Source organism: Diorhabda carinulata, chromosome 1 (assembly GCF_026250575.1).
Source record: "Diorhabda carinulata isolate Delta chromosome 1, icDioCari1.1, whole genome shotgun sequence".
Taxonomy (NCBI): domain Eukaryota; kingdom Metazoa; phylum Arthropoda; class Insecta; order Coleoptera; family Chrysomelidae; genus Diorhabda; species Diorhabda carinulata.
In genome coordinates, this window is record NC_079460.1 from 2750088 (window position 1) to 2761940 (window position 11853).

Genomic DNA, 11853 nt, shown 5'->3' on the forward strand with positions numbered 1-11853 from the left:
GAGGCCATAGAGTACAATAAAACCGGGTTTATGTGCTTCATAGACTTTGTGTGAGATTACATGACGTCATTGAACTACTAAAAGAACGAGGCGTAAACCAAAGGACAATAGACATCATTCGGGACATTAACCACGGAAATAGCACATATGTAAGAGTAAACAACGAACTCTCCAGTAAAATGCCAGTATCAACAGGGATCAGACAAGGAGATAGTCTCAGCCCAATACTCTTCAACATTATAATGGACGAAATCATAAAAGAAGTCAAAACGGCAGGCAGAGGATAAAGAATGGGAAAACATGAGTTTAAGATAGTTTGCTACACTGATGACGCGGTTGTGATATCCGAAGATGAAGATAATCTGCAAAAACTGCTACACAGATTTGGAACAGTTGCAGAAAAATTCAATATGATCATATCGACACAAAAAACACAATCCTTGACAATAGCGAGAGAACCAAGAAGATGCAAACTGGCAATTTATAATAAAAGTGTAGAGCAGGTTATGTCTTTTAAATATTTAGGGGTTAACATCACGAGCAATAGGAACTTGAAACAAGAAGTCAAAACGCAAAGAACAGCATCATCTAGGATATCAGGATTCCTTCGAACCGTGATATGGAGGAATAAATTTTTAAGTATCGAAAGCAAAACACGGATATATAAAACTTGTGTCAGACCAGTAATGACATACGCCATAGAAACGAGGGCGGAGACTGCAACTACTAAGCGGATTCTTAGAACGACCGAGATGAAGACATTACGCTCAATCACAGGGAAAACACTAAGAGACAGAATAAGGAGCAATGAAATTAGAAGAATGTGTGACGTTCCGGATATAGTGAGATGGGCCAGAACTAGAAGAAGAGCATGGAGAGATCATGTCAATAGAATGGACGACGATCGACTGGCGAAATTCGCAAAGGAAGAGAGACCCAATACAAGTAGACCGCCTGGAAGACCACCAAAGCGCTGGTATGAGAGCTGGTCCTCGGAGTCACAACTTAGGCTGCCTCTTTGAAAACACAAGACATAGTCTTAAAATAAGAAGAAGAAGAAGATGAAGATGTTCGAGTGTTATGTTGGTAAAATCTATTAGTATTTTGGAATGTTAAGATCGTTCATAATCCTGTATAAATAATTTCTACTGACAGCTTTTTGGAAATTTATGAAAACTGAGTACATTGGCAAATGATATTGATAATCCATTCTTTGCGTTTGTCTCAGAGTAAAAATATGGTTTGTGAATGATCTTCCTGATCTTAACCCGTATTGGTAGTGTTCGAACAAGTTTTCTCCATATTTTCTCAACTTTCTCTCTATGATCGTAGCCATTATTGTACAAACTGTATCTAGTAGCGCTATACCTTTGCAGTTTCTGTATTCATCTGTTTTCCCTTTCTTGTGTATTTTTGTTACTTCTTAAAAGCAGTTTCACCGTATTTGATTAATTCTGATTCTATTTCGCCTTCTCCCGGGCATTTACCGTTCTGTTGTCCCAGTTTTATTTCTAATATGTTCTCGTTCGATGGTGGCAAATATGTCCGTCATTCTTCCAATCTGGGGTCGTAAGCTCCTCCTATCGACCACCATCGTTTTCTGTGTTTTATGTTTCTTTGAAATGCTCTCTCATTCATTATTATTCCCCCATTCTTATTTTTTATATACATTGTCTTCTGCTTAGCTTGTCCTTTATCGTATTTTATTACTTCATAGAATTTCTTCATTTCTTTATTGACCAAGTTTTCTTTTATGCGCCTTTACCTGCTCTCCATTCCTTTTCACTTCTTTGTCCAACACGTCTTCTTCGTTATTATTCTTTGCTCTTCATACTGTTTTTGACCTTTATATGTACCAGTCTGTAACATTTTCTGTTTGGCTTGTTATCTTCTTTTAATTTCTTCTTCACATTCGTCCCTTTTTTCTGATCTATTTTTGGTGGTATTATTTTACTTGTCGCCTTCTTAATAGTTTTCTCTAAATGTTTCCATTCGTCGTTTACATTATAGCTATGTTGTTATGCTAGGATTCTCTCCAATTCTTCTTCGGATTTTATCTTTGTTGTTTTATCATCTATGAGCCTTCCTACCTTTTTAATACACAATAAAAATGAAAGCAAACATAAAGTATTACATTATAAGCATAAGTTTTTTTATAATACAATATTCAACATAACATTATATTAGTTATTGTATCTGTAGACACTTTCACTCTGCATTCAAAGAAAATTTTCCGACAAACAAGAATCTCAAAATTAGTCAAATACTTTGGCATTAGAATAATTTTCAATAGCATTTTGTTTGTGTTGTGTTCAACCGAAATAAACACAATGGGTTTTATTCCAAAATTTCGCCAATGCTTCTCACTAAATGTTGTCTTGGTGCCGTTTTTAAAAATAATTTAGGTTCATATGGTTATTTTTTGTAGGCTTCTTCAATTTGAAAATACAACTGTAAAAGAATTTGAAAATGTTGAAATCGGTAGGGAGAAGCCAGTTGTCGAATCAAATATAAACGTCAAAAGTTTAATGATGTTGAATATGACAAATTCAATGCAAAATACCGAGAGGTGTACAGAATTTGACGATAACGATATTCAAGGAGACGCTATTAAATTCGGGGATAAACCAAACAGCTACACATTCATTAAAACAAAATTTTGGAGGACGAACTTCACGTTACAATTTGAATTTAGGACTTTCTATCCAAACGGTGTTATATTCGTAGCTGTAAGTTATTATATATATATATATATATATATATATATATATATATATATATATATATATATATATATATATATATTCGTTTTCAATTTCCAATAACAATATAATTCTTGTTTAGAGTAACAAGAGGAAAAATTACATCCTATTAGAATTGAAAGAAGGTCAACTCCAATTGAATGTGGAAGGCCGAAAGAAGCAAGTTAAGACGCTGCCAATAAATTCCGGTAAAATAAACGATGGACAATGGCATCACGTTAGATTAACCAGGAAATTGAAAAAACTCACTGTTATTCTTGATAGAGAAAACAAACCCAATCGAATAAATTTGAGAATCAAACCGAAAGATGAGATTTATTTTGGAGGAGTAGATCCACGTTCAGAGTACACAGATATACCCGATTTGGTAAGTAGAAGAAATATCAATGATTATACGTTGGCTTATATATTGGGAATTGTATATTTTCACTCTTATAAATTTAATAATCAGTTGACAAGACGTTATGTGACGAAACATAAATCCACTTAACGTATCTCCCTATAGTCTTGGCACAAAACACGCAAGTAAATATTAATAATTAAAATGTTTCAGAGAAGTCGTCTACTACCGTTTAGGGGCTGCATGAAATCATTAGAAATCAATAATGAACTGCAGTTTTTAACAAATAACAAAAATGTCCTGCACTCCAATATTACATTATGTTTTTCGAAAGTTGAAGAAGGAACATACTTTGGAGGAGACGCCTATGCTGTTTACAGTAAGTATCATACACATTTATCAACAATATTTATTGAACTTAAGTAATATTTTACCAATTCAAGGCTACAAATCAATTATTCAATTTTGCAGAAGAAGATTTCCGATTCACCGAAATACTGGAATTGAGCTTTGAATTCAGAACTTCCGAGCAAAATGGGATGTTACTGAGTGTTTCCAATAACGGTGATTCGCCCGCTCTTTCCGTAGAACTACAAAATGGCGCTATTGTGATGGCGGTAAATTTAGGAAATGGGATAACTATAAATGTAACCAACAATCTCGATTCGGATATCGCTTTATGTAATAATAGATGGCACAACGTCACTGCTTTGTATTCGAATTCAGAACTTACGGTTAACGTGGATGGAATAAGAAAAAGTTGGGTACAAAGTGATCCTAGTTCGGCAATGGACGATATGGAAGCCCCATTGTATATAGGAGGATTACCTGGTAAATATAAACATATATATTCTTATTCTCTTTTCCTTATCCTTTGTCAGGTGTCCACGGTTTTCTGTATTTTGCTATCTTCCCTAAATTCCTTTATTTTATACATTCCTTTCTTTGTTCCCCTCTTCGTTTCAGTTTCATTCAGTTCCACTCAGTTTTCCTTCTATTCTTCCTAGGTATTCCATTCCTAATGCAAGTTTTTTCCATCTTCTGCCAATTGTCCATTGCTAGAAAGGCACTATTAAACGATTCTTCCATTCCCTCTGTATCTTCTCTATATCTATCTTCTCTGTATCTTCTATATTCTCCATTTTTCACTTGCAGTCTTTATCTGTTTCTCCCAGACACATAATAAATTTTGATGTTTTGTATGGTTGCTTCTACTTCTCGCATTTTCTTGTTACTCTTTCTCCATTCATTGTAAATATATATATATATATATATATATATATTTATATATATATATATATATATATATTACTTTTAAGGAATTATATGTAATTTTTCTACATAATAATTAGTCGATTATTTTTGTCTTTGATTGCTTTTATCATTTCTCTCAACTCTTTTTTAATTTTCTCTGTATACAAATGTTGTTATATCTTCTTCAAATTCTCCCCGACTATGCTTTTTCTTTTTTTTTATTTCATTTTAATTGCGTTCCTCTTCCTGTTAAACTCTATGGTTAGAGCTGGTTTTCCATGTCGTCTTCTATTCTCCCACAAACTTTCTTATTTCTTCTATCCAAAATTTCGTTCTTTGAATATATGTTTCAAATTTCCATCTGTTGTATATTTCAAATATGAATATTTATTCAAGTATTTCTTCTAGTGTCCAATCCTCCTGTTCATTTCCTTCTGAAACATAAATCAAAATTTGTTTGGTATAGTTGTGTTACAATGCTGCCAACTCGTCCAATCAAATTTTGTTTTACTGAATATCTACTTCATGAAAAAAAATTAAAACCTTTTTTTTTTCTCAAAATATATATCTTTTCTTTTTCAGATAATGCACCTACTGGAACATTAAAAACATTTACAAACTTCAAAGGCTGTATAAGAAAACTGAAAATTGAAAATCAACCGATGGATTGGACAGATATGAAAGAATTGAATAATGTTTTACTAAATTCATGTCCGGTATCATAAAATAGTAGAATTAGTTAAGATGACGTGAAAAAACCAAAACCAAATCAATTTAAATTTAACCGTTTAAGAATCAAATCAAATTGTTATAATTTGTTAATCTCAGGAAGAACTGCAAGTGAGAAAGATATTACTTGCAAAACTACTGACTATATTCTAAAATATGCTTTGATTATTCGAAAAAAATATATTTTCCAACAAATATTCGATTCTGTAATGGTTGAATGTTATTGCTATAGTATTATATTAATATTGTATTATAAAACCTCACTGCCAATATATCCTGTACATAATTGTGTAAATAATTATTTAATTTTTGTACAACTGCCATAAACTTAGTTCAATGATGTAATAATTTGTGGATGTTTTGTATATAGTAGGTATTCTCCTATATTAAAGTGGTACTTAAATAAATACTGTAAATTAATTTATGAAAATAAAATATAATTATAATAATTTGTTTGTTTAATTAATTCTAGTGGTTCCTAAGTTTCTAAATATATAAATAACGTTTTCAACTTACCGCAGATTCATACAATCATCATTACAGGAAAATGTATTTTGTGTCACCTATGCCTATATGACTTTCGTTACAAAACAGTATAGGTTTGTTCTTGGTAGCTGCACTGGCAGAAATAGTTCAGGAAGTGTAAACTAAAGCGTTCTTTGTAGCAGAACCAGCACTAGTATCGCTGTTCTTAGTAGCAGTGTAAGAGAGCTAGTTTATCTAGTTCACTGTACTGCTTGCACTGAGTCTAGAGTCAGTTCAGTCATTGCAGTGCTAGACATTGCCATAAGTGTAATTTGGAAACGGTGACACTACATCTTCGTCATCCGACGAATGTAAAATGTCAAAAAGTACTAAATCGTTTTCCATTATTTTTAATACTACAAGGCCTGAATCACATCAATTATCCTCAAATACAACAATCAAGAAATGCTCCATTGCTCTCTGCACTATATCGTTTTTTGTATCCGATTGAACTAATTCCATACACTCATGAATTGGCCTGCACTGGTCCAGTCCAATACAGTTCCAGTGCAGCCAGCAAGAACAAACCTCATATAAGTTTTCAACTTTCTGCATGAATAAGGTTACGTTTGTTATAACATTGAAATTGAAACAAAACAAGCACCTGATTTCAATATTCCCGACATCACTGCAGATATAGAAAAATCGATAAAGCATTTTATTTAGCAGAGTTCGATAATTTTGAAGACAAAGAAAAAATCATGTTGCCTCTTATAGAATCATTGGTTTCCCACGCCATTTCTTTACATAAATATGCTAACGATATGACTGGATGATCAGAGAGGCAGAATTATAAGAGAATTAACGTTAATTCTATTTCAAGAATAATAACTCCATTCACTTCTGGAAATGAAGTAAAAATACCTGAATTGAGTGAAGCAGTGGTTAAAAATCTAGTGAAGAAATCTGTTTGCTCAGTGTATTGGATATATTGACTGATGTATTAGAAACTTTCTTGCAAAAATTTTGTCAGAAAGTAGTACAATATATGGACAGTTTTGAACATAAAGATATAGGATTCAGCAGGATCATTGAAAAAGTATTAATAGAAATTGGAATGGGTGGAGTTCGAGGACTCCATGGTTATTTTCAAAACGGAGTAATCAGGTATATAGGGGCTCTTAAAAAATGATGAATGAAAAAAAAATGTGTTGGACACAAGGAACATTACGCAGCCCTTTTAATACCAAATAGTCCATCTACAAATGAATTTAATAATATTGTTACAGTTAGAAAACCCAGAATTCCACATTTCTTTGTTAGGAGGTGAAGCATCTGTAATTCAGTCTGGTTTACAGTTATTACATAGTTTAGAAGCAGAAGAGAATTCACTAACTTAGGACAATGGTATAGAAGAAGTAATTACAACAAATAAAATGGGAATATATTTAAAATTAAGTAGTAGCAAATTTGTAGTGAGTTATTGATCATGATTTATTCACTCTTGTTTTTCAATCAGTTGAGTATTTCATTTGAAAATCAAGAAACAATATCTTGGTCTTGATAAAATTTAGTACTCGACTATATTTCACTTTTGTTTGCTTAATAGGCATAGACTGATATTTATTTGTAAAACCATAAATGGAAATTCAAATCTGTCATGTGAAGTGAAGTTTTTCCCTTTCGTATAAATTAGGGCTCCAGCACATATTGTATGTGTATGTATGTAAATATTGGGTTCTCATATATACTGTGACCCAAAGGATCTATTGTTTATCTTCTATTGAGGGGACAGTGCCCCGATAGTACTCCTCTTACTATCTGTAGGTTGTTCTTACTTAGGCTGATACATTCAACAGATCTTCTCTGATTACAGTTTCTCAGGAGAGTATTTGTCTGTCTCAGCCACTGTAAATTGTCCCAGTAACTAGTTATGCCCTATCTAGCTCATTTTTAAAAGATTCTTTTATTGTTCTATAGCTTATACCACAAAACAATTCAGGTCCTAAGAAGGGTTTTCCTGCCCTTATTTTAAAAATTTTATCAGCTATTTTGTTTCCATCCACTCTGGTGTATCCCAGAATCCATTGCAGGGTAACTTTATTTTTCTTGCCTAGCACATATTTTACGCACAACTATTTATTTTCAAAATAGAATAGCTTAAAGTTAGTTTTTATCTTGGAAACATTTTCAAAAGAATATGCTAACAATAAGTGTTTAATTTATCTACAGACATATAAACATACTTAACACACTCACAATTACTCTATCTGCACCTTCAAGCCTTCCGTAAATGGCTAGTTCATATCTGGTTATAAGGAATGAGAGTGTTATTGTCTGAGAATACCACCAACAGTTCCAGAATTCTAACTTAGGCATGTAACAGATTAAAACATTAAATTCAATATGTACTCCAGTGAAAAGCAGTACAATCAACCAATTTTATAATAAAAACAATTCAAATTGGTTTTTAATTTTCTTATAGATTAAATTCTTTCTAGTAATTTGTTGTTTATAGGTTCTTATGTTTAGAATATTAACTTCTTTCAAATAATTATAAAAAACTGATTTAATTTACAATTTTATCAGTTATTTTGCAAAAACCGTCTATAAAGCAAAAAAGCATCTGTTTCTATAATTTGATAAATTTTATAAAAGCCAGGATAAATTTATAGAAAATCGTAAGTATTTCATAAGATCTTTATTAGAAAAAAGTCAAACAACATTTATTTTCCTTTACTTTCACGCTCTGCTTTTCTTTCCGCTGCACGTTTAAGTTGTTGTTTCGTGCTTAAATTGTGCCTTTTGGAAAATCTTTGGTTTTTAAGGAATTTGGCATCCATCTAAAAAAATTAAAAACAGATTATATCTAAAGCACATTAACACAAACTACTATTGAAAACTATCATACCACTTATATTTCTAAATTTATTTTATTTACTCAAGGAAACAACATTTAATGTAAGAAAATAAGTATTGAAACAAATAAGATAACATAATCATACTGTAGCTTATTTGGTTAAAATTAACAGATAAATCATATCATTAGTTCAGAAAATTCAAGTAATGATGAATATGTAAGGTACTGCAACTTTACTATAAAATATAAAAATAAGAGTAAAAAATGTAAATTTGACCAGTAAAAGATTTACGATTGCTATAGATACAAGTTTACTAGAAATCATTATTATTTGATATTTTAACCAAAAAAAAAACAGAAGTGTAAAAATTAAGGTTTCATGATTACCCACACTTAAAGCTAACCATAAGGTGGTGAAACAAAGATTTTCTGTTACCCAGAATTAGTTCCTATTTCAAAGATTTTCTGTTACCCAGAATTACACACAGTGTCTGTTAAAGCAGATTAAATCCAGAAAACATTAAACAATGTAAAGTTATACCTTATACTCGTTCGTACATATACTAATATAAAACTGAATAAATTTTAAAACAGATAAGGCATATTTGTAGTGGTGCGACAATTTCAAACAGAAATTTATAAATTGAAATAATTTACAATTTAAGGCATAAAAGAACTGTCAAATGTAGAATAATCCAAATTTGAAAAGAAATAAAATGTATACTTAAAAAATGTGAATGCATGTAAATTATTTCATTGAAATTCGTAAAAAGTTACTTACCCCTAAAGTAGATTCATGACGGAATCGTTTAGGTTTTTTAATTCCATTACGATGGGCTTTACGATCTATAACGAAATAATATTATTAGTTAAGGTATTATATATTTTACATGTATTTTACTTACTTTGATTATGATTTGTGTGATTCTTTGACTTCGCCATCTCTTTTGAGATTAACCTAAAAAAAAGTTCGTTAATATAAAAAATGAAAAATAAAAATGTCGGAATATTTTTCTAAGCTTTGAAGTTAAGATACAGCGTTATATTAAGAAAAAAACTGATGGATTGATGAAATAAATTTAAAATTATTTACCTTCACAGTATATTGTATACTGCCAAATGTCAGAAGAACGTTGACGGTTGACTTTTGCATAGATAAACTTATGGAGTGTAGATACACTCCATAGATAAACTGTAAGTATGACGTTCATATTTTCTTTCTTCTTTTTTAATATGTTAATATTCCTAATGGGCGTTTTCTTCGTAAGTATAAATCCTTGTATTTATACCATACATGAACTACGAAGTAGCTGCATGAATTATTAAATATTTGTTTATAGATTTCAATGAGGATAACTTTATTAACCACAAATATGGTAGGAATAAAAAATCAATTATTAAAACCCTTTTTATTAGCTCAAAAAATTTTATTTAAAAATTGTCAAAAGTGAAAAATTACATGAAAATATAAGTACTATATCATAGTTTCCAATAAGCGAAATTCCAAATATATAACATGCATTCATTCACCAAAGCTTTGATGAAAATCCTCCTGGAGGGACTCTTCCTTTCTGTTGGACAGAAGATGCTGGTTCTTTACTTATTTCGGGCTGTGAAGAAGGAAGAACAGTCTTCACTGGACTTGTTTGTGTAATGTCTGTATTAGTTCCTTCAAGAATTGATGAAGCATTTCTGCCATGATCTTTCCTAGTAGTTTTAGTCTCGTTCTTCTCATTATCAAAAATATTCGTGTGTCCACCACCCGGAGGTCTCAATACTCTACTAGAATTCCTTGTAGAATCACTTAATCCAACATTTATGTTCGTGGAGGTCATTCTGAAATTTTCATGTGTTAGCAACTAATCCAGTTATACATACGTAAGAAAGTACATTTAATCTTACCTGAATGATTCTTTCTTCTAACAAATTAAAATTCAGACTATAGTCCTCCAAACTAGTTACTACCAGAGATTTCTGCGGTATCCAACAGGAAATGAATAATCTACTAACGTCAACTGTCTTAAACAGGTTTTTATGTATTTTTTTGCGATTTTAATTTACAAAAATATATCTGGCTTTTCTGTCAATTTAAAATTAACGGTTATTATCATTCATTTACTAATAACATAATTATTTCAAATGCATAAAAAATTATCATAAGAAATGTCTAAGGCTACAACAAATTTTAATTAACATTTAGTTTGTACTTATTAGATGAATAATAATAAGCACATTACTATGAATTTTATAAATATCGAGAAATGAGGGACAAAAATATAAATAGAAGATATCAGTTAATTCTAAACAAGAATCATTAGCGTATAATGTTAATCTTCTAGTTCAAATATAATTTAATTAAATTGTTTTAATATCGAGCTATGGAAGCTTTAGACACTCTCTATTCGAGAAAATGCAGTTGGTAACATCTCCTTTCAACACGTGTCCAACTTATGGTGTAAAACCATAGATTTTTTTTGTTTATTAAGTATAATATATATTAAAGAAAATGAATTAATACATCATTTCAAGTGGAGTACTTGAAGAATAAAAAGTAAAATATTAAATTCAAATAACAATATGAAGAATTTTTATCAAAAAATATAGAGAAAAAATAGTGACTATTGAAGCCTATAAATTTAGTTTTTATAGTAAAGTATAAGTCAATGTAAGAGGGCAATTATTTTATATTCTATTTTAAAAAATGACGCAACCTGAATTTGTATTTCCAGGAGAAATTATAAAGGAAGTAAAATCTTTAAGAGGTTTAACAGTATTGGGTCCAGGTCTCAGACAAAATGAAGATCCCACAAATGTATTGTGTGTAACTCAACCTGGCAAGTTATGTTTCAGAGAGCCCAATGTATATTGGATTGAAGGAAATAGAACTAGGTATGTTCCAAAAAAGGGAGATTTGGTTGTTGGAATTGTGATAAAAAAAGCTGGAGCTACTGTAAAAGTAGATATTGGTAGTGCTGAACATGCTGCTCTTTCGCTATTATGTTTTGAAGGAGCTACTAAGAAGCAAAAAGCAGATGTTAAAGTTGGTGATGTAGTGTATGCTAAATTGATCAATGCACACAAAGAAATGGAACCCGAATTAGTTTGTATAGACTCTTACTTTAAAGCTGGACCGTTAGGAGTACTTTCAAGCGAAGGATACTGTTTTACAATATCTCTGACACTTGCCCAAAGCCTTTTAGATATCGAAAATTCCATGTTGAAGTTTTTAGGAGAGAAATTTGTTTATGAGATTGTTGTTGGTGTAAATGGTAAAGTTTGGATTAATGCTAGAAAGACCACTGATATTTTGAATTTGATGAAAGTTTTACAAATAGTTGATGAACATGGTATTACAAGTGTATCTGAAATTAGAAAATTTATTTTATGATCTACATTAAACAATGTGGAAATAATTCTTGTGTTTTATTAATAATTTAGCAACT

The 11853-nt window shown here is 30.9% G+C and overlaps 4 protein-coding genes and 1 long non-coding RNA gene across 5 annotated transcripts in view; 3 read left to right on the forward strand and 2 right to left on the reverse strand.

The window, feature by feature from the left end:
- LOC130896432 (laminin subunit alpha-2) overlaps positions 1–5534 on the forward strand; it is a 243684-nt gene extending 238150 nt beyond the window's left edge. The window contains exons 33-37 of the mRNA XM_057804561.1: positions 2429–2729; positions 2845–3129; positions 3316–3481; positions 3574–3933; positions 4939–5534. Of these exons, the coding sequence (XP_057660544.1) occupies positions 2429–2729; positions 2845–3129; positions 3316–3481; positions 3574–3933; positions 4939–5081 (1255 nt within the window). The 3' untranslated portion in view covers positions 5082–5534. The remainder of the gene's footprint in view (positions 1–2428; positions 2730–2844; positions 3130–3315; positions 3482–3573; positions 3934–4938) is intronic.
- A 574-nt stretch (positions 5535–6108) lies between these two features.
- On the forward strand, positions 6109–9148 carry LOC130896591 (uncharacterized). Its single transcript, XR_009059592.1, has 2 exons — positions 6109–6717; positions 6840–9148. It is a non-coding gene; the product is annotated as an uncharacterized LOC130896591 (long non-coding RNA).
- On the reverse strand, positions 8237–9603 carry LOC130896579 (60S ribosomal protein L29). Its single transcript, XM_057804764.1, has 4 exons — positions 9504–9603; positions 9316–9368; positions 9192–9256; positions 8237–8393 (listed from the first exon to the last, which is right to left on the reverse strand). Exons 2-4 carry the CDS (start codon positions 9350–9352, stop codon positions 8277–8279), a joined length of 219 nt encoding a protein of 72 aa, XP_057660747.1. The 5' UTR covers positions 9353–9368; positions 9504–9603; the 3' UTR covers positions 8237–8276.
- Positions 9604–9936: 333 nt separating this feature from the next.
- Positions 9937–10245, reverse strand: LOC130891043 (uncharacterized). The gene has a single exon (XM_057795578.1). The coding sequence runs from the start codon at positions 10243–10245 to the stop codon at positions 9937–9939; it is 309 nt and encodes a 102-aa protein (XP_057651561.1).
- A 563-nt stretch (positions 10246–10808) lies between these two features.
- Positions 10809–11823, forward strand: LOC130896524 (exosome complex component RRP40). The gene has a single exon (XM_057804707.1). The coding sequence runs from the start codon at positions 11112–11114 to the stop codon at positions 11796–11798; it is 687 nt and encodes a 228-aa protein (XP_057660690.1). The 5' UTR covers positions 10809–11111; the 3' UTR covers positions 11799–11823.
- The last annotated feature ends 30 nt before the right edge of the window (positions 11824–11853 follow it).

Bases quoted from the DNA above. Each gene is read 5' to 3' on its own strand.
- LOC130891043 (XM_057795578.1), bottom strand. From the start codon at position 10,245: ATGACCTCCACGAACATAAATGTTGGATTAAGTGATTCTACAAGGAAT.
- LOC130896579 (XM_057804764.1), bottom strand. From the start codon at position 9,352: ATGGCGAAGTCAAAGAATCACACAAATCATAATCAAA. The intron at 9,257-9,315 runs GTAAGTAAAATA...ATTTCGTTATAG, and splicing joins TCACACAAATCATAATCAAA to ATCGTAAAGCCCATCGTAAT. The intron at 8,394-9,191 runs GTAAGTAACTTT...TAATTTTTTTAG, and splicing joins GTCATGAATCTACTTTAGGG to ATGGATGCCAAATTCCTTAA.
- LOC130896524 (XM_057804707.1), top strand. From the start codon at position 11,112: ATGACGCAACCTGAATTTGTATTTCCAGGAGAAATTATAAAGGAAGTA.